Source organism: Scyliorhinus canicula, chromosome 11 (genome assembly GCF_902713615.1).
Source record: "Scyliorhinus canicula chromosome 11, sScyCan1.1, whole genome shotgun sequence".
Taxonomy (NCBI): Eukaryota; Metazoa; Chordata; class Chondrichthyes; order Carcharhiniformes; family Scyliorhinidae; genus Scyliorhinus; species Scyliorhinus canicula.
Genome location: NC_052156.1, coordinates 107581760 through 107602682, shown reverse-complemented (window position 1 = coordinate 107602682; position 20923 = coordinate 107581760). Strand labels below are relative to the sequence as shown.

At 52.1% G+C, this 20923-nt stretch overlaps 1 protein-coding gene across 1 annotated transcript in view; it reads right to left on the bottom strand.

The window, feature by feature from the left end:
- The window catches only part of bcat1 (branched chain amino-acid transaminase 1, cytosolic), a 121704-nt gene that overhangs the window by 82826 nt on the left and 17955 nt on the right, over positions 1 to 20923 (bottom strand). The window contains exon 2 of the mRNA XM_038811019.1: positions 5535 to 5591. Coding sequence (XP_038666947.1) covers positions 5535 to 5591 — 57 coding nt within the window. The remainder of the gene's footprint in view (positions 1 to 5534; positions 5592 to 20923) is intronic.

Below are 20923 nucleotides of genomic sequence, written 5' to 3'. Positions count from 1 at the left end.
ATGCTTCACAGCTCCAGGGTCCCAGGTTCGATTCCCGGCTGGGTCACTGTCTGTGTGGAGTCTGCACGTCCTCCCCGTGTGTGCGTGGGTTTCCTCCGGGTGCTCCGGTTTCCTCCCACAGTCCAAAGATGTGCGGGTTAGGTGGATTGGCCGTGCTAAATTGCCCGTAGTGTAAGGTTAAGGGGGGGATTGTTGGGTTACGGGTATACGGGTTACGTGGGTTTAAGTGGGGTGATCATTGTTCGGCACAACATCGAGGGCCGAAGGGCCTGTTCTGTGCTGTACTGTTCTATGTAATATTCATAGGTTTTGGCTGTTTAATTGCGATTTAAACATCCAGCTGCAACAAGCAATTGACTATTACTATTGTTTGATCAATTAATTTTACAAAACATTTTACCAGTGTCAGCGAGTGAGTCTGAGATCAGCAGCAATGTGCTAATATAGTTCCATCTGTCACTATGAATTAATTTATTAATCTTGCACTTAAAAATAAAACCACAACCTCACAATATTTAAGAAGCATTTAGATGAGCACTCGGAAAGTCATAGCATACAAGGATCAAGTGCTGGAAAATGGGGTTAGAATAGATAAGTGCTTCTTTTTGTTCTGTGAAACTCTATGAATCTATGACAACAAAATCCCAGGAAATGAAATGAAAATCGCTTATTGTCACGAGTAGGCTTCAATGAAGTTACTGTGAAAAGCCCCTAGTCGCCACATTCTGGCGCCTGTCCAGGGAGGCTGGTACGGGAATCGAACCGTGCTGCTGGCCTGCTTGGTCTGCTTTAAAAGCCAGCGATTTAGCTGAGTGAGCTAAACCAGCATCTGGTCAAAGATTAAGTCTAGTAATAAATTATATTGGAATTATATTGGAGGCAGCAACGGGCCTCAAGTTTCAGCTATTCACCCCTTGTCCGCAGCTCCGGCGCCCGAACGCTGGCACGCCACGGCTGGCCCGGGTTCGGCATGCTCGCCACGGCCGACGTGATTCCCATCTCCGCGCTGGCCACCAGGCAATATGGTGGAGCTCTACAGGGGCCGGGCGCGGAGCAACATTGGCCCCCCACGGAACTGGACCGCCTGCCGATCGGGAGGCCCCAATAGCAGGCCAGGCCATCGTGGAGCCCCCCCTAACCCCCCCCCCCCATCCCCCCAGGGTCAGATCCCCCCCCCCCCCCCCACCAGGACAGCCCCCGCAGGCAGAACATCGAGGTCCCGCTGGGTAGGACCGTACATAACCTACACTGGCGGGACTCGGCCGAAGAAGGCGGGCACTCGGCCCATCGAGGCCCGGAGAATCGCCGGGTGGGCCTCTTTCAACGGCCCTCAACCGGTGCGGCGGGAATCCCACGGGCACCCAAGAATCGGTGGCGGAGATGCCGGCGTTGGAGCGGCATCGCCGCTCAGGGTCGGAGAATCCCGGCCCTTGTTTTCTAAATGATAATGCATCTTCATGTGGCGATGTGTAATGTGAAATTAATTCCTGTAGGTCTAAATAGACAGTATTAAAGAACTTCATACAAGATGTGCAGGGCTTTATTATAAAGGCTGAGATCAAAACCATTCTTATCCTCTTGGAAAAGGGCTTAGGATACAGTCTTAATGGTGGCTTTCGGTGTGACCTTTGCAGCCCCTTCAGTGAACTACACTCAACTCTTCATTAAGTGGATCAGTCACTTGCACTTCCCATCGCCATCTGAGTAATGGAGGTGCCAGTGGGGGTAAATCTGCTGTAGTCTACCCATGAGTTAACCCTTGCAGTGAACCATGAGACCATGTTTGTGGCCCAGGCCCAACCCACAGAACAAACTCAGCCCAGGACTACCCCTTAGCATCACCAAAGTCCAGATATGTATGCCTTTAAGATGGTGCCTAAATAGTGTCTGGATTTTACGGTCCAGTACCTTCCACCTCACTCAAACCTATTGTCGTGATATGCATCACTGTAAATATACAAGGGGTTAATGTAAATACACTTAGACTAGATAACAACTAGAGGGAGCACCAGAGACATCATGACACACAGACATTCAACTAATAGGTCAGTAAGATAGGACACGACCAATGGGCATTCAAGACACACACAGAGGTGACGCTACCACAGGGGGGCATTACACCAACCCATATAAAAGGATACAGCACACATGCTCAGTCTCTTTCCAGAGGAAACATTTAGTGAGTACAGACAGGGTTGATTGAAACACATCACACCCACCACGTGGATTGTAGCAGACTGGTTAGTTAGTCTGAGTAGCTATAGCAGGATTAACAGGAGAGTCGAATCCAAGTACGAGAATTGTCAATAGTTTAATAAATGTGTTAAAGCTATCTCCAAGTCTGAACCTTCCTTTGTCAGAGTGTATATCAAGGAAGCAGCTTATGCTACGTCAAGAGCATAACAAAACACCTATCTTACTTGAAAAGCACACTAAATCATCATTCCTGAGTGTGATGGAGCAACGGATTTGCTGATTTTTATGTGAAGGATTTACTGAAGTGAAACTGGACCCCAATTTATTTTTACAGTTATGTAATTAAATGGCAAATACCTGGATTAGTCTTGACACAGATATTACGGGCGGAATTCTCCGCTCCCCACGCCGGGTGGAAGAATCACGGGAGGGCCGGGCGACTCACGACACGCCCCCCTGTCGGCCCCCGTGGTTCTCCCACCCCCCGCCCGGAAGAATCGCCGCTCGCTGTTTTTCACAGCGACCGCCGATTCTCCAGCCCGGATGGGCCGAGCAGCCTGCCGTTCCCGACCGGTTCACGACGGCGGCAACCACACCTGGTCGCTGCCGTCTTGAACATGGGCGCCAAATTTGAGGCTTGTGGGGGGCGGAGAAGGGGGTGAGCACCATGGCCATGCTCGGGAGGGGACTGGCCCGCGATCGGTGCCCACCGATCGTCGGGCCGGCATCTCAAAGCGACGCACTCTTTCCCCTCCGCCACCCCGCAAGATCAAGGTGCCATGCCTTGCAGGACAGCGTAGGGGAAGACGGCAACCACTCATGCGCGGGTTTGAGCCATCAGCCGTCATGACGTAAGCCGTGCATGCGCGGGTTGGAGCCGCCCAACCTGTGCATGCGCGGCTGACGTCACTTAGGCGCCGCTGTCGCGTCATTCTCGGCGCGCCGCCTTGACGCAAGCGTCAAGGCCCGGCGGCCGAGAGTTACGGAGCGCTGCTCCTAGCCCCCCGGGTGGAGGTGAATAAGGTGAGAGAAGCGGCCTCCGAGGCCGTCGTGAAACTCGGGCGAGTTCGCGACGGCCTTCCTGATTTATCGCGGGAGCGGAGAATTCCGCCCTACGCCTTTTGATTTTTGTTTGTCGAATGCAATGTATATAATCAAGAAGGCAACCAGGAGATCACTAGGTGTTATTTAATTGTAATATACATAACTAGTAATGAACCGTGAGTCGTTACTTTGTAAATTACTGTCATTATATCACAATCATTAATGGATTATTGTTAATGGGCGTAAATGACAAAGCAGCAATCATTGATGTTTATTATAACAGATTTTACCAATGTCATCACCATAACGACAGCTAACAAAATAAGTCACAAATTGCCCAGAGAATGAACAGCATTCCATATGGAAATAAAAGCTTATAATGAATCAAGTCTCTATGATATTTCCAAGTTTTAGTGATGTAATAACTGGCCAGTTGTCTCACATGGAATGTCAAGAGGCTGTAATTGAACACTCTCTGCATTGCATTTCTAATCAAATAGAGCGTAATTTGGGACATTTGACACTCCTGTTTATGCACTACTTCCTGTGTGTGTGTGAACACGAGTGTGTGTGTGTGAACACGTGTGTATGTGTGTGTGTGTGTGTGTGTGTGAATACGTGTGTATTCATGTCAGCTAGAAGTACACGTGTGCAGATACCCAGGGCGCGATTCTCCGACCCCCATGCCGGGTGGGAGAATCGCGGGAGGGCCGGGCGAATCACGTCACGCCGCTCTGGCACCCCCTGCGATTCTCCCACCCCCACCCCCCAAAATGGTGTGTCACGTTTTGCGACAAGCCACTTGGAGAATCGCCGCTCACCGTTTCTAACGGCGACCGGTGATTCTCCGGCCCGGATGGGCCGAGCGGCCTGCCGAACACGACCGGTTCACGCCGGCGCCAACCACACCTGGTTGCTGCTGGCGTGAACAGCGCGCGACCGCTGTGTGTGGGGCCTGTGGGGGGCGGAATGAGGATCAAGCACCATGGGCGTGCTCAGGAGATGTCTGGCCCGCGATCGGTGCCCACCGCCGCTTTGCCCTCCGCCGCCCCACAAGACCAACTCCGGGTTTCACTCCGGCGTCGGCTGTTTGTCTCCCTTTGGGAGAATCACGCCCCCAGTGTCCTGAGTGGATGACCCTGTTTGCTTTACTGCAGACTGAGAATATATCTCCTGTTTGGCAGTGTCCTGTACATTCTCCCATCCTCCAGTTGCAACAGTACTTAAACACATTTTATTGTACCCTTCACATTTAATACTGAACCACAGTTAGGACGTGATCTTCCCAAAAGGGAACAAAGTCCCAAAGCGAGCACATATAGCCGTGTGTTTCCTGGCATCACAGTGCCGTGAAATACATGGCTATTCATTTTTTAAATAAATTTAGAGTACCTAATTATTTTCTTCCAATTAAGGGGCAATTTAGCGTGGCCAATCCACCTACCCTGCATATGGGCTGTGGGGGGAAACCCATGCAGACACAGGGAGAATGTGCAAACTCCACACAGACAGTGACCTGGGGCCAGGATCGAACCCTGGTCCTCAGAGAACACATGGCTATTCAATGCAGCTCGCTTTGAATAAGGGGACTAAACAGGGAATGCGCGGCCCATTTTTACAATGGGGAGTTCCGCTCGCCAGAACTCCCCGTTGAATTGAGAGATCGGGACACGGTTTGTAAATCTCCAAGCCCCGAAAATAATCCCCGGCCTTCCCCCCAGCCCAAATGCAACATGGGAGGGTCCCCCAGCCCCCCACTGCACCCCCCCCCCCCCCCCCCCCCCACACACCCACGGCGGACATAAAATACTAGTTTGGCAGTGCCCCAGCCAGCTGTCAGTGCCACCTGGGCACCTTGCCAATGCCAGACTGTCATCCAGGTGGCACCAGCAGCGCTAGGGCACCATCCAGCCCAAACGGCATGGAGATGGGGACTCTGATCCCCTTGGACACCCCGAGTGCCATTTCTTCTGGTCCGTGTTTGTGGGGACCAGTATCAAACGGTGCTCCCCCGAGGAAAAGGGATTGAATCCCGAAGCCTCAGGTAACTCGGGATTCTGCACATTTGTGTAAGGCTTACTGCCTCGCTTTAATGTGCAGATTTGCTAAAAAGTGATCTCACCCATTGTGGTTGGGATTTCCCTTGCAACGTCTCACAAGATTGTAAGCTACGTAGATCCCGGGAATGGGGCCTCCCGGCTTTCACCGGCCACGCTGCGCCGCGGCGAGCTGCTTTTCCAGCGCAGCGTGGCTAGAGGATTGCGCCCATAGTGTAGGCAGATTCAGGAGCATACCTTAAATCCCTTAGTATCAGGCTGTGGGGGGCTCCCATCGATTCCACGTTTGGAATTCTGCAAGGGAAAAAAGGAACAAAAGATAACTGTACAGAAAATGCATCGTATAGCTTCAACCAAAAGAATGATTCCACTTCAAGAGGAGGCAGTTCCACAGTATTTGCAATGACACTTGTGAAATTCTGTGTGAAAACTTTCATGGCTTGCTCACACGACCAGCCCTCGAACGCCAACCCCAACTCTTACTGGGAAATATTCAGTTGTATGATATTACTCATTTCAGGATACATGCAAAAGATACCATTCAACAAGAGCCTTCCAAATAAGTGACATTTAATCAGGAGAGGACATCAACATCTGATTAGGACTAACATATTAACTCGTTTACCAAAGGCCAATGAGAATCAATGACAGACATTGCAATGATAAGTGTAAACTAATACCCTGTCCAAATAGCATGTGCAAGCTTAGACATCATTTAACACTATACCTGTACAAAAATAATCAACAGAATAACTATGTTTGACAGAATAAACACAAATACTAATGCAGACATAAAACCTCTAAATATATCAGTGGCCCTTGTGGTGAATGTGATTCACACTATATATAGTTGCCAATATCACTCCATGTATACATGTTCGTTATCTACCCATTGTAAGTGCAGTTGCACTATCCGACCATCAGGGGGAATCGCTCTGGGAGTACGCGAGAGTTTGTACTGGGCTCCTCCCTTGGCTCCGCCCAGGACTCCTCCCCCTGGGACCGATGTATAAAGATCAGTGCCTTAGAGCCAGCCTGCCATTTCACCTGAAGTTGAACGACGAATAGGCTGGCACTATTGTAAGTGTATTAAAGTCTCTGTTCAGACCCAATTACACGTGTTCACTGAATTGATGGTTCCATCAGCCATAACAACACACTGACCGTGGGAGGTTTGCACTGGATGTTTTCATATCAAAGGGGTGTGCATTTATTCATCAAATAGAACACTTGCTGCCTTGGCTCAGATACCCAGTGGCAACACATCTTTGAGGGGGGTTCAGTTAGGTTCTTGTTGGGGATGGCAGTGAAGTGGAGTGACAGCCATGCTCTCGGAGGAGAACTGTGCTGAGCATCACTGCTTCAACCAGGCTCTGACGATATCAATCTCGCTGCCCCGAGTACATCTGAGATCTTCCCCACCGCCCTCTGATTTCAATTGTTTTACAAAGTGCCTGCAGATTGCCAAAGAGCCAGTGCCTATCGTGAACGTGAGGACGTTTATTACAAAAAGAAGCCGTTTGCTTCTGATCTACCTGATCTACGTTATGTCCTCTGGAATTTTATATGCACTCAATGTTCACATAATGGGCAGAGGCAGGGCAGGATAGGAAGGGATCTTGGAAAGAAATAAATTAATTCTCGTTATTCCAGTTATTGATTGTGGAACAACAGAAGTGATCCCTTGGGTGCTATAATGGGCAGCGCCAGTTTCTGTTTCAGCCATTATAAAGTACACACTCTTGTTTTGTTCCCCTCGAGACAATACCATAGCATTATATCTGAATGCATTGTACCTGAGGGATTCTAGTTTTCAGTTACTCAAGGACTACACACATGCACACTATCCATCATACCAGCACACAAAACAATTTCCATTTCTGCCGATTGATTCTGGGATTTTAAAAATTATTTTTACTGGTGTTTTGGGCTCGCGTTCTATGTTCTTGGTCCCACAAAGAAATGCACAACCTTTCAGAGAGAAGATGAAACAGCAAGAATCAACTGTAACGGCAGAAAGGTATTTTAACACAGGCTGGAGACAAGAGGGTTGCGATTGGGGCTATACTGAAACTTGGGAGAGGTGCCTCGCCAGGTTTTACAGGGTCTGTTTCTCCCTTTCTCATTCTATAAAGGTCCACAATAAGATCCCATCCCAGAGCTCATCTCGAGGTGCCTTCGTTGAGTGGTATGACGGGCTCATTTGTCCATGTTTGGACCAAGGCTGTAATACGGTTAGGGTGGTCCTCGCAGAACCCAAACTGAGTGACAGCCAGGGCCGGCTCAAGGTACCGGCAACTCGGGCAGTCGCCCGGGGCGCCATGTGCTAGGGGCGCCGCGTAAAAGACTCGGGTACCGCGCATGCGCAGTTGGGCCGGTGCCAACCAGCGCATGCGCGGGGGCCGCCCTCCCTCAGGCCGCCCCGCACAAACATGGCGGATGGATCCAGGCTCGCCGGTGGTCACTCCGGCCCCCCCCCTCCCCCTCCGGCCCCCTCCGGCCCCCCCCCCTCGGGCCCCCTCCTCACCCCCCTCCTCTCCGCACCCCCCTCCTCTCCGCCCCCCCCCTCCTCTCCGGCCCCCCCCCCTCTCCGGCCCCCCCCCCCCCCCACTGTCCGCCCCCCCCCCACTGTCCGGCTCCCCCCTCCTGTCCGCCCCCCCCGTCTGTCCGCCCCCCCCCCTCTCCGCCCCCACCCCCCCCTCCCGCCCCCCCCCCCCTCTTCCCCTCCCCCCTCCGCCCCCCCCCCCCCCCCCCACCACCGCCCTCCCCCCCGCCCCCGCCGGCCCCGCCCCCGCCGGCCCCGCCCCCAAGGGTGCCGAAGTTCAGCTTGCCCGGGGCGCCAGCAACCCTAGGGCCGGCGCTGGTGACAGCGATGTTGCAACTGTACAAAGCATTGATGAGATCGCACCTGGAACACTGTCCACAGAGAGATTGAGCAGTTTAGGCCTACACTCAAGTTTAAAAGAATGAGAGGAGATCTAATTGAGGTATATAGGATGATAAAACGTATTGACAAAGTAAACACAGAACCATGCTTCTCTTGTAGGACAATCTAGAACGAGAGGTCATAGTTTTACAATAATGGGTAGCAGATTAAAACAGAGGAGAAATTACTTTTCTCAAAGGGTCGTGAATCTGTGGAATTCACTACCCCAGAGGGCAGTAGATGCCGGGACATTGAGTACTTTTAAAAAGGAGATAGACAGAATTTTAACTAGTAATGGGTTGAAGGGTTTATGAAGAACATGCAGGAAAGTGGAGTTGCGGTCAAGATGAGATCAGCCATGATCATATTGAATGGCGGAGCAGGTTCGAGGGGCTGAATTGTCCAATCCTGCTGCTAGTTCTTATGTTTTTATGTGAGCAGGTTATTGCTGAATAAGTGCCACTTGATAGCACTATTGACAACCTCTTCCATAACTTTATTGATCGTCGGAGTAGGCTGAAGGGGCGGTAATTGGTCAGGTTGGATTTGTTCTGTTTTTTAGTCTCCGTGAAGTACCTGGAATATTTTCCACATTGAAATGAAAAATGAAAATGAAAATCGCTTATTGTCATGAGTAGGCTTCAACGAAGTTACTGTGAAAAGCCCCTAGTCGCCACATTCCCGCGCCTGTCCGGGGGCGGGGCTGGTACATGAATCGAACTGTGCTGCTGGCCTGCTTGGTCTGCTTTAAAAGCCAGCGATTTAGCCGAGTGAGCTAAACCAGCCCCTGCCGGGTGGATGCTAGTGTTGTGGCTGTACTGGAACAGCTTGACTAGAGGTGCAGCAAGTTCTGAAGCACAAATCTTCAGTGACTAATGCCGGAATATTGTCAGGGCCCATAGCCTTTGCAGCACCCAGTGCCTTCAGCCGTTTCTTTATATCACGTGGAGTGAATCAAATTGGCTGCAGACTGGCATCTGTGATGCTGGGGACCTATAGAGGAGACCGAGATGGATCATCCACTCAGCATTTGCGAATTGTGGCAAATGTTTCAGCCTTGTCTTTCAGAGACGTGCTGGGCATCCCCATCATTGAGGATGGGGATATGTGTGGAGCCTCCTCCTTCAGTGAGTTGTTTAATTTTCCACCACCATTCCCAATCAGATATGGTAGGACTACAGAGCTTAGATCTGATCCCTTGGCTGTGGGACCGCATAGCTGTGTCAATTGCATACTACGTTGTTTGGCAGGCAGGTAGTTCTGTGTTGTAACTTCACCAGGTCGACACCTCTTCGAGACCATTCAATCAGGTGCTTCATTTGCTTCCCTCCCTTCCCTTAGACCTATGTGCCAAACCTGCTAAGGTTTCCCCCAGGACCTAGGCCTGAATTTATAACTCTCTCGTCTCTCCTATTTCCTCTCATACCCTCTCTCAGTTCATCTTGTCCATGAGACCCACCTCTGCTCTGTAAACCCTATTCCAGCTAAAGTGCTAACCACCTAACTTCCATTCCTGGCTCCCATATTAGTCAATGTTGTTAATGGTTTGCACCATTCAGATTCTGTCTCTCTTTCCTTCAAATCGATCAACGTCGGCCCTCTCCTCAAAATAAAAGCTCTTGATTCCACCTTCCTTGCAAACTACCACCCCATCTCCAAACTCCCTTGCCTCTCTGAAGCCATGCAATTTGATATCATCTGCCAAATTTCTGCCCATTTTCCTGGAACTCCATGTTTAAATCAACCCCCCCCCCCCCCCCCCGCCGCTAATCCATCCCTGCCATACTCCCGAATCTGTTTTTAATCAAAGTCGCAAAGACATCCTATCTGACTGTGACAGAGGTAAGCTTTCCCTCCCCAATATCCTCAATCTGTCTTCATAGTTTGACATTGTTGACCACACCATCCTCCTGCATCACCTCATCACTGTTAAGCTGCTGGGTGGGACCAGCACGCGCCTGGTTCCACCCTTACCCATTTCATCACAGACACAGTATACAACTTCTCTTCCCATTCCCACACCATCACCTCTGGTGTCCCAGATGGATCCATCCTTGACCTCCTTCCATTCTTCATTTACATGTTGCCGCCCTCGGGAACATCATCCGAATGCAGGGCTTTAAATTTTCACATGTACGCTGATGGCACCCAGCTCTGCCTCGCCATCACCTCTCTCAGCTCCTCGACAGGCACTAAATTCTCATACTGCTTATCTGATACCAGTACTGGACGTGCATAAACTTCCTTTGATAAAACAGTACAAAAATCAAAACCATTGCTTTTGCTCCCCATTACACACTCCATTTTAGCTACATTCGAGCTAGCAACACCATCCCTCTTCCTTGCAAATGCTGAAGTTGAACCAGACAACATTAGTGTCATACTTGAGCCTGAAATGGACTAGCAACCATATACCAAGACCCCATCTTTTACCTTCATAACTTTGCCTGTCTTTTTAGAATTAGAACAGTACAGCACAGAACAGGCCCTTCGGCCCTCAATGTTGTGCCGAGCAATGATCACCCTACTCAAGCCCACGTATCCACCCTATACCAGTAACCCAACAACCCCCATTAACATTATTTTTTTTTTTTTAGGACACTAAGGGCAATTTAGCCTGGCCAATCCACCTAACCCGCACATCTTTGGACTGTGGGAGGAAACCCACGCACACACGGGGAGCACCCGGAGGAAACCCACGCACACACGGGGAGGACGTGCAGACTCCGCACAGACAGTGACCCAGCCGGGAATCGAACCTGGGACCCTGGAGCTGTGAAGCATTGATGCTAACCACCATGCTACCGTGCTCCCCATATCTCATGTCTTGGTCCATATCTCAGCCCATTTGCTACTGGAATACTCGTCCATGCCTTGATTTTTTAATTCTCACCTTGTTTACAAGCCCCTCCATGACCTCCCCTCTCTCTTTATCAGTCACCTTCTCCACCCCCAGAACCCCTTGAGGTACCTTCACTCACCTAATTAGCATAGGGCATCGTGAATAGTGTCCTTACAGGGAACAGATCAGTCTGAGGGAGAGTCATTGAGGAGTCTACTAGCTACGCTGCTGAAGCCACCTCCCTGGATTTTTGTTGGATACAGGTTGGAAGTTGTTTTCTATTACACCATGCCTCTGTTTGGACGTTTTTGACGCTGTGCTGGAAAGCTGGAACCAGTACGCACAACGGATGCGTTACTATTTCCGGGCAAACAACATCACCAAAACGAGCGGCTGGTGGTCATATTGCTCACCGCCTGCGGCCCGCATACATTTGGGGTGATTAGAAACCTTACGTAACCAGCTGCGCCGGACACCAAAAGGTTTGATGAACTTGTGAACTTAGTGGGGCAACATTTTAACCCAACCCCATCCACGATAGTCCAATGTTACCGGTTTAATACCACTGAGAGGACCCCAAGAGAATCCCTTGCCGACTTTCTATCCAGGCTACGCAGGATTGTGGAGTACTGTGACTATGGTGAGACCTTGTCAGAAATGTTACGTGACCGTTTGGTTTGCGGTATTAACAATGCGGCCACCAAGAGAAAGTTGTTAGCCGAGCCAACGTTGACTTTTCAACAGGCCATTCAAATAGTATTGTCCCGAGAGAGCGCGGAACGAGGAGTGCAGGAGCTGCAGGAAATGGAAGTGCATGCCTTGGGGCGCAACCCCTTCTGTCCGAAAGCGTCCCCCTGCACCCCTGCGGTACCTTGGACGAGGCAACGTCCGGATCGACGCCAGTGGCCGTCGGACATTCCTCCCCGAAGGGAGCCTTCTCCAAAACCAATGGATGAGGAGCCATGTCCGTGCCAGACTTGTAGGCGCCGACCCCGTCGCGGACGCTGGTCCTGGGGGCGCCTGAGGCGCCGTCGTTCCGACCGAAACTGGGGCCAGCCCAGGGGCCGTACCTTCCATTTGGATGAACCTGCGGCGACTACTCCCGAGGACGTGGAGACGGAGGATGACTGCCTGCAGCTGCATTGTGTGGCAGCTCCCCGTGTGGCCCCCATTAAAGTGACAGTACGGGTCAATGGTCACCCGCTTGAGATGGAGTTGGACACTGGTGCAGCGGTCTCCGTGATCGTCCAGAGGACATTCGACCGCATCAAGCAGGGTATACAGACCCTTACATTAACTGACACACAGGTCAGGTCGGCCACCTACACAGGGGAACCATTGGACATTGCAGGAACTACGATGATCCCTGTTGTTTATGGACGCCAATAGGGGCGTTTCCCACTTATTGTGGTGCGTGGCCATGGGCCCAGCCTGTTGGGTCGGGACTGGTTGCGCCATTTGCGGCTGCAGTGGCAGCACATCCTCCGAACAGTTTCTGGAGGGTTGACTGAGGTGCTAGGACGATACTCAGAAGTATTCCAGCCCGGTTTGGGGAAAATAAAAGGGGCCGTAGCCCGTATCCAAGTCGAACCAGGAGCCACGCCACGTTATTTCCGGGCGCGCCCGGTGCCTTACGCCTTGCTCGAGAAGGTAGAAGGGGAGCTCACTCGTTTGAAGACTTTGGGTATTATCAGGCCCGTCCGTTTCACTGACTGGGCAGCACCAATTGTACCTGTAATGAAGCCAGATGCCACAGTTCGCTTGTGCAGCGACTATAAACTTACAGTGAATACGGCTTCCCGGCTCCACCGATATACAATACCTCGCAAAGAAGGATCTCGACGCGAAGCTTGCAGGCGGACTCTTGTTCACAAAATTAGATATGAGTCATGCCTACCTACAGTTGGAGTTGGGCCCTGCCTCCCGGCCATATGTAACAATTAATACACACCGGGGCCTCTATGAATATACATGTTTGCCTTTTGGAGTATCCTCTGCCTGTGCTATTTTTCAACGCGTTATGGAGGGCATTTTGAGAGGTTTACCGCGTGTTGCTGTCTACTTAGATGACGTTTTGATCACGGGGCATCGGAGCAGGAAATTTGGAGGCTGTCCTCAAAGACGCTTTTCGGAGGCTGGAGTCCGTTTACGTCGCACAAAGTGCGTCTTTCAGGCGAAGGAAGTAGTCTACCTGGGTTATCGGGTGGACCGCGAAGGATTGCACCCCGTCGCAGAGAAGGTGCGCGCGATTCAACGGGCCCCCGCCCCGACTGATACTTTGCATTTTCTTTCGTTTCTCGGCCTTGTAAACTATTACGGGAAGTTCCTCCCCAATCTGGCAACTACGCTGGCCCCGTTGCACCTTCTGCTAAAGAAGAATCACACCTGGGTTTGGGGTCAGCCGCAAGAAACTGCTTTCCGGCGGTTAAAACAACAATTGTCGTCGTCTGGGTTACTAACCCACTATGATCCTGGAATGCCTTTGCTAGTCACATGTGATGCATCCCCGTATGGTATTGGGGCCGTCCTGTCCTACAAGATGGAGAACGGGGCCGAGCGGCCGATAGCTTTCACCTCCCACACATTGACTGCAGTGGAAAAAAAGTATGCGCAGATCAAGAAGGAGGGCATGGCAGTGGTCTCTGCGGTGAAACGTTTCCACCAGTACGTGTATGGCCGTCACTTCACTATCGTGACTGACCATAAGCCTCTGCTGGGACTTTTCAGAGAGGATAAGCCAATACCACCCATTGCTTCCGCACGGATCCAGCGCTGGGCTTTGTTGCTCGCTGCATACGAGTATTCTCTGGAGCACAAACCAGGAACCCAGATCGGGAATGCCGACGCACTGAGCCAATTGCCTTTATCAACCGGCCCCATGTCGACCCCCACGACTGGTGAGGTGGTTGCAACCCCAAATTGTATGGACACCTTACCTGTCACGGCATCACAGATCCGTGAGTGGACCCAGACGGAGCCAGTCCTGTCAAAGGTTCGGCACATAGTCCTGTATGGAGGGCAGCATAGACAGCTCCCAGGCGAGTTGCGGGCATTTTCCTCCAAGCTGTCAGAATTTAGCGTGGAAGACGGTATCACCTTGTGGGGGATGCGTGTGATTGTCCCGGAAAAAGGTCAGGAGCTGATACTGAGAAACTTGCACAATGGGCATCCAGCTGTGACCAAAATGAAAATGTTGGCCAGGAGTTATGTCTGGTGGCCAGGCCTCGACACCGACATTGAGAAGGTGGCCCAAAACTGCTCCATTTGCCAGGAGCATCAGAAGCTTCCGCCGGCCGCGCCCCTACATCACTGGGAATGGGCAGGGCGGCCTTGGGCGCGTTTGCATGTGGATTTCGCCGGCTCTTTTCAAGGATCCATGTTCCATCTATTAATCAACGCCCAGTCTAAATGGCTAGAGGTACATAAGATGGGAGGCACAAAGTCCTGCGCAAAAATCGAGAAGACGCGTTTGTCTTTCAGTACGCATAGCCTCCCCGAGGTGCTGGTCACGGACAATGGCACTCCGTTCACAAGTGAGGAGTTTGCGAGGTTCATGAAGATGAACGGCATACGCCATATCCGCACTTCCCCTTACCACCTGGCTTCAAATGGGTTGGCGGAGCGCGCAGTGCAGACATACAAACGAGGCCTAAAGAAGCAGTCTTCCGGGTCGATGGACACGAGACTGGCTCGTTTTTTGTTTTCATATAGGACCACCCCCCATGCAGTGACTGGGGTAGCTCCCGCAGAACTCCTAATGGGCCGGAGACTTCGCACCCGCCTTAGCATGGTTTTCCCGGACATTGCCGCAAAAGTACGCCACACACAACGGCAGAGACGTGGTTTGTCTCGGCATCGGCCGATTCAGCAGTTTGCGCCCGGTGACCCAGTGTTCATTCGGAATTTTGCTGGTGGTGCCCAGTGGGTCCCTGGCGTAATCCTTCGCCAAACGGGCCTTATCTCTTACCAGGTGCAAGCCCAGGGTCGTCTCCAGCGCAAACATGTAGACCAAGTTCGGTCCAGAAGACCATCTCTCCCAAAGGTTCCCCACCCCCGGAGCTCATTTCTACAGCCACAGAGACCAGACACAATGGAAAGTATTCCTCACAATCTTCCTCTGGTGCCTCACTCAAAGCCTGCACAGGTCGTGACAGAACCGCGTGGAGATAGAGATGCCGAGATGACGGAGGCAGTAGACTCCGACTCCGAGATGAAGACACAGGACGCCTCAGAGGGGGAATCCTCAGGCCCACGGGCCGTGGATGTACAACTGTTGCGCCGTTCATCACGGAAGCGCCAGTCTCCGTCTCGCTACACGCCGCCCGATCCAGTGCCTCGTGCAAATGGTGTCCGGCCTGCGGCAAAACGGGTCCGATGCCCTCCTTCGCCAGGATCTTCGGTGGATTCCTTGGACTTTGGGGGGAGGGATGTTATAACCCGCCTGCTTACCATTGGCTGGGGATTAATGACAATCCCGCAATCCTTTGGGAGTATGAGCTTCCCCAATGAGGGGGGCGGAGAAATCATTAACAGGCTCCTTGCATAAATAGAGCTGGCCAGTTTGGAACCAGCAGACAGAGAGGAGTGAGCAGCAAGGGAAGTTGCTGCTGCTGTTGTATATACGTTATTGTAAATAAATGTTATTTCTTTGCATCCTTTAAACTCGTGCTGGATTCTTCGTGGCCCTCACAAAACTATCTGTGTCACAGTCACAAAGCGCAATTCACTGAAAAGATTCAATTGTGGTCTCCGGTTGGAATCAAGGTGCAATTCCTGCCGGGAGGTTTGGCATGGTTCAGACTACAACTTTGAATTTTTTTCGGAGGTTGGGATGAACTGTGCCTTGAATGAGGTGTGAGAGACCTGAAGACGTCAGCAGTTCAGGCTTCTCAGAGATCAGGGTGCTCTTTTTAAAGGGTGCCCCGATCTCAGGCTATCGTTCCGCCCCTCCTTCTCGCTGGCAAAGAGTCCCCCCATCGCCAACATCAAGCGCCCCCCCCACCCCCACCGTCAGTACCAGGGCCTTCCCCCACACCCAAAACCAGGTGCGCGACATCACACTATCGGGTCGCCAAATGCCACACCCTTTGGCCCCATCAACCTGGCAGTGCCAGCTTGGCATTGCCATGGTATTGCCAGCCAGGACACTGCCCTACCATGTTCCCGACCACCCAGAGGCGACAATGACCTACAAGCCCCCCCACCTTCCCCCCCCCCCCCGGCGTGGTCATCACATCTGGTCTCCTTTTGTGGTTCTTAAATATTGTAAGGATTCCCACCTCCACCAACCTTTCAAGCAATGAATTCCAGATTCTCACCACCTTCTGGGTGAAAACATGCTTCCTCAGACACCCTCTCAATCTCTGCCCATTGCCTTAAATCGATCCCTCTACTTCCTTTCTGCCGCATCTATGTCCCTCATAATTTTGTACACGCCAATCAGGTAACCCCCCACCCTTCACGGCCACTTCCGGGGCCGATTCTCCCCCCCGGGTGGGGCTAGGAGCGCGGCCCCGTGCGTCACGGCGGTGCGGCCTTGACAACGGTCGTCAAGGCCACACGTCAAGCGTCACGGCGGCTGACGTGGCCGATGACGTCAGCCGCGCATGCGCAGGTTGGACAATGCCAACCCGCGCATGCATGGTGGCTTGATCTTGCCGGGCTGCGGAGGGGAAAGAGTGCATCTTTTTTGGACGCTGGCCCGACGATTGGTGGGCACCGATCGCGGGCCTGTCCCCTCCCGAGCACAATGGTGGTGCTCCCGTGCCAATCGGGCCTCCAGATGCCCCAAACAGGCATCTGCCGCCCGTTTCACGACGGCAGCGAGCAGGTGTGTTTGCTGCCGTGGTGAAACGGGCGTGAAGGGCCGGCCGCTCGGCCCATCGGCCTCGGAGAATCGCCGCTCACCGTAAAAAACGACGAGCGGCGATTTGTGGCGTGGGTCGGGCGTGGGGGGGGGGGAGAATAGCGGGAGGGCGTGAAAAATGTCGGGAGACCCTCCCGCTATTCTCCCACCTGGCGTGGGGGGCGGAGAATCGCGCCCTAAGAGACAATTGAGCATAGCCAATCCACCTAACCTCCACATCTTTGGACTGTGGGAAGAAACCGGAGCACCCGGGGGAACCCAACACAGACACGGGGAGAACGTGCAAACTTCACACAATCACCCGAGGGCGGAATCGAACCCGTGTCCCTGATGCTGTGAGGCAGCATGCTGCCCTAATATGGTCCTAAATGTCTTAGCACATGATGCAGGCCTCAGTTCAAATGAAGCTGCATTCTGTTCAGAAGTCAACACTCCAGTTCAGAAAGAGAAGCAAATTCTATCTGCCTGCAATAAAACTTTGTTAAGCACAAATTCATGTAATATTGGTTATCAAGCTGCTGAAGGAGAAAATACAATTAGGCGAAAATGTGACTTTTAGATCCGGACAGTAAAAACAAAACAATTCTGTTCCTCATCTTAAAATCAGAGATATGTAGGAAATCAGAACGCTGGTCTAACAGTGAAGCTACACGATTGAAGTTACATCAAAACCAGTCCGGATTTTAAATGGCATACAATGTTCATAAACATTGCCTCCTTAACAGAAATTCTTCCAATGACAGATGTTTATTTAGGAGTGGTGATAACATAAAAAGGCCATTGCCACTGCCATAAAATTGTGGGAGCGAATTCAATGCGTAGAAATTTTAGGAGGCAGAGCGATCGGTGCTCGCCAACCTGAGAGTTGGCGTGTAACACGCTCCCCCTGACTCTTAGGGGTGCAATTATCCGAGCCCTGCGCCGGGCCGGAGAATCGCCGCAACCGCGCCACGACGCCGGCACGCGGTTCTTCGAGGTGTGGAGAATCGGTGCCATTTGCACCGATGGGGTCTGGTCTGGCCTGTAATCGGGGCTCATCGACCGGTGGGCCAGCCTCCCCCCCCCCCCCCCCCGGGCCAACTTTGTTGCGCGGCCGGCCCCTGAACCCTCACTCCATGTTGTGTAGGGGCCGGCGTGCTGAAGACGTCCCCTGCGCATGCACAGGTTGCCGCAGCCCAACTGCGCATGAGCGGGTTGGCACAGCGCCTATTTGGCGCCAGGAAGGGAGGCTGGAGCAGCGTGAACCACTCCAGCGCTGTGCTGGCCCCCTGCGGGGAACATAATCGGTCGTCCCCGTGCCCATTTCGCGCCATCGTGAGCACAGTTCACGACGGCGCGCTTAGTCTCCATTTTGGAGAATCACCCCCCCCCCCCCCCCCCCCCCCAGATGTCCACTGCCACTTAACTCAACTGAGCATTAATTGGCAGTGTGAGGGACTTCCAGACGCATTTGGAAGGAAGTCCCACCTTGGGATTCTGTCAGCCAATCTGATTGGCCAACACCTCTCCAAACGCCCCTCCCCCCCCATTTGAGGTACAGTGCTCTGCCTAGAACTCAGTCCCGGTACTGTCCCCAAGGTATGTCCCAGGGCAGGATGGCTGGGGGTACGGGTTATGGGGAGGGGTGTGTGTGGTAGTTGTGGCGTTGAGGGGTAGGCCCGGGGGTGGGCGGGGGGTGCGTGGTTAACCAGAGCTGCCAGGTCCCGGAGGGGAGGGTACCCCAAATCTGTAGAGCCCTTCAGGAGGTTAAGGAGGCCCTCCCATCCCGCGCAAGATGGAGAATAGTTGGACATTGGATTGCCCGCCTGCCTTTTCTGACCATGCGATTATCTCAAGATCGCATCGGCAGTGTTATATTCTGGCCAATAGAGCAGCAGATTCCCTCAACTGGCTCATTAACTGCAAGCGAGCACATTGCCGAACGGTGCCTGCGCCCATCGACCGAAATATCGGGCGTGTGCAAGATGACATTGGGTATGTGCCCGTCTGGGACACGTAAAATCCTGCTTTATAAAATTGGCTCTCGACTTAAAGCAGTGACTGGCACAGGGCCCATAAGGAGAGAGCGAAACAGTGGTTTGGTCTCAGTTTTTGCGTGGCATTCGCAAATAGCCGGTGAATGAGTGTACGCAGTTGGGTATCTACAATTTGCAGCAGAATATGTGCTACAACATTCGATGTCAAAATGCTTCATGCAATTCCTCCAAATGTTCTATGAAACTAACTTCCCTTTTCATTGCAAAATTCAGTTTCCCGTTGAGTTTTAAAACTTCCTATGTTGCCTCTTCAATTTGAAAAAGCATTTGTTCATTGTGTGCGGTTGCATGAGAAATTCCTTTTTATCAACAGATCACATCCAAGCAATAATACTCAGTAATTATTGCTTCAATTTCCCTTTGTTGCCACTTAAAGTACATCTTGTTACAGTTTTTGCTGGTTCTGGTTGATTTCTCCATCAATGAATAAAGTTGGCTGATTTTTAAACATTCATTCATATGATGTGGGCGTCGCTGGCCAGGCCCAGTACTTACTGCCCCCCCCCCCCCCCCCAGTTGCCCTCGATCACCACCTTCTGGAACCGCTGCAACCATGTGGTGTAGGTGCACGCACTGTACTGTTAGGAAGGGGGTTCCAGGATTTTGACCCAGCGACAGTAAAGGAACGGCCAATATATTTCCAGGTTAATCTACCATTGTCAAGACTCACCCAAAACACAAGGATAATACAGCCTCAGGCATCCCCTGTCTCCAGAACTGGCAGGTAACAAAGGGGAGCAACTGTGTTGAAGCTGAACGCAGAGACAATAGTAGAAATTAACAATAAGGTTTATTACAATTCCAAGATTCCTCCACTCCCCCTAAGGATATCCTTCCCCAATCTGCACCCAGGCCAGGTTTTATCCAAGGTGAGGCTCTCCTTGATAAAGGGAAGCCCCACCCACTTAAAGGGGAAGTTCATTTCCAGGGAGATGTTGGGAAACCAAATAGTCCTGATCCCGGGACCTCCATTGGGGTTATAAACACTCCTCCCCCAGCAAGTCCGGAGCAAGTTCCAAAGGTCCACATCCATGGACGGCGTTCAGGCGCAGACCTTGCGGCATCAGGAGGTGTATATCGGACCGTGGAGCGGTGTTTCCGTGAAAGGCATCTGGGCGGCGGCGGCATTGTTGTTGCGGCCACGAGAATCGGGACAGGTGCCTCTGGCAGTGGTAGAACGTTCATCTCGGTTTCCAAGCCGGAGCTTGGTGGTCCTTCATCCGGCATCTCGGTGTCCTCAAAAATTACCTCTGGATCCTCGACAACCAGCAGTGAAGATGGCGGAGCTGGGACATCTGAATCAATGGCCAGAGTATTCGTCATGTGGCTTCGGAGGTGGTTCATGGGCGATTAGGCTCGTGGCCCTGTGTACATATTTGGTAGGAAACCGGACCTGTTTTCACCAGGATCCAAGTGGCCCCATCGCAGAAATTCGGGTCATGTATCGTGTCTCCTGGGGCAAACTCACGCAATGGCTTGCGGCGGCCTGCGCCCGCATCGGTTCAACTATGAGCACGGCGGACTTTCCTGCCAATATCCGGAAAGATGAGACTCAAACGGGTGTGGAGGCAGCGGCCCATCAACATCTCAGCTGGCGCGATGCCCGTCGTGGCATGCGGGGTTGTCCACTAGCTGAATAAGAAAATGGCTAAGCAGGTCTGCCAGAAACCCGATTTCTGCTTTTTCATTCCGAGCTTAAACGTTTGCACCGTCTGTTCGGCTAACCCATTCGAAGCCGAGTGGCATGGGGCTGGCCTCAAGGGATAGATCCCGTTGGTGGACATTAATGCCGTAAACGGTGTATAATTGTCTGATACGAGCAGTACAGGTATGCTGTGCGTGCTGAAAATGTGCCAGAGTTTCTCTGGGGTGGTCCGGGCTGTCATCGCCTGTATCTTGAGGACCTCCCTCCACTTGGAGTGGGCAACGATGAGGAAGAGGAACATTGCGCCCTGA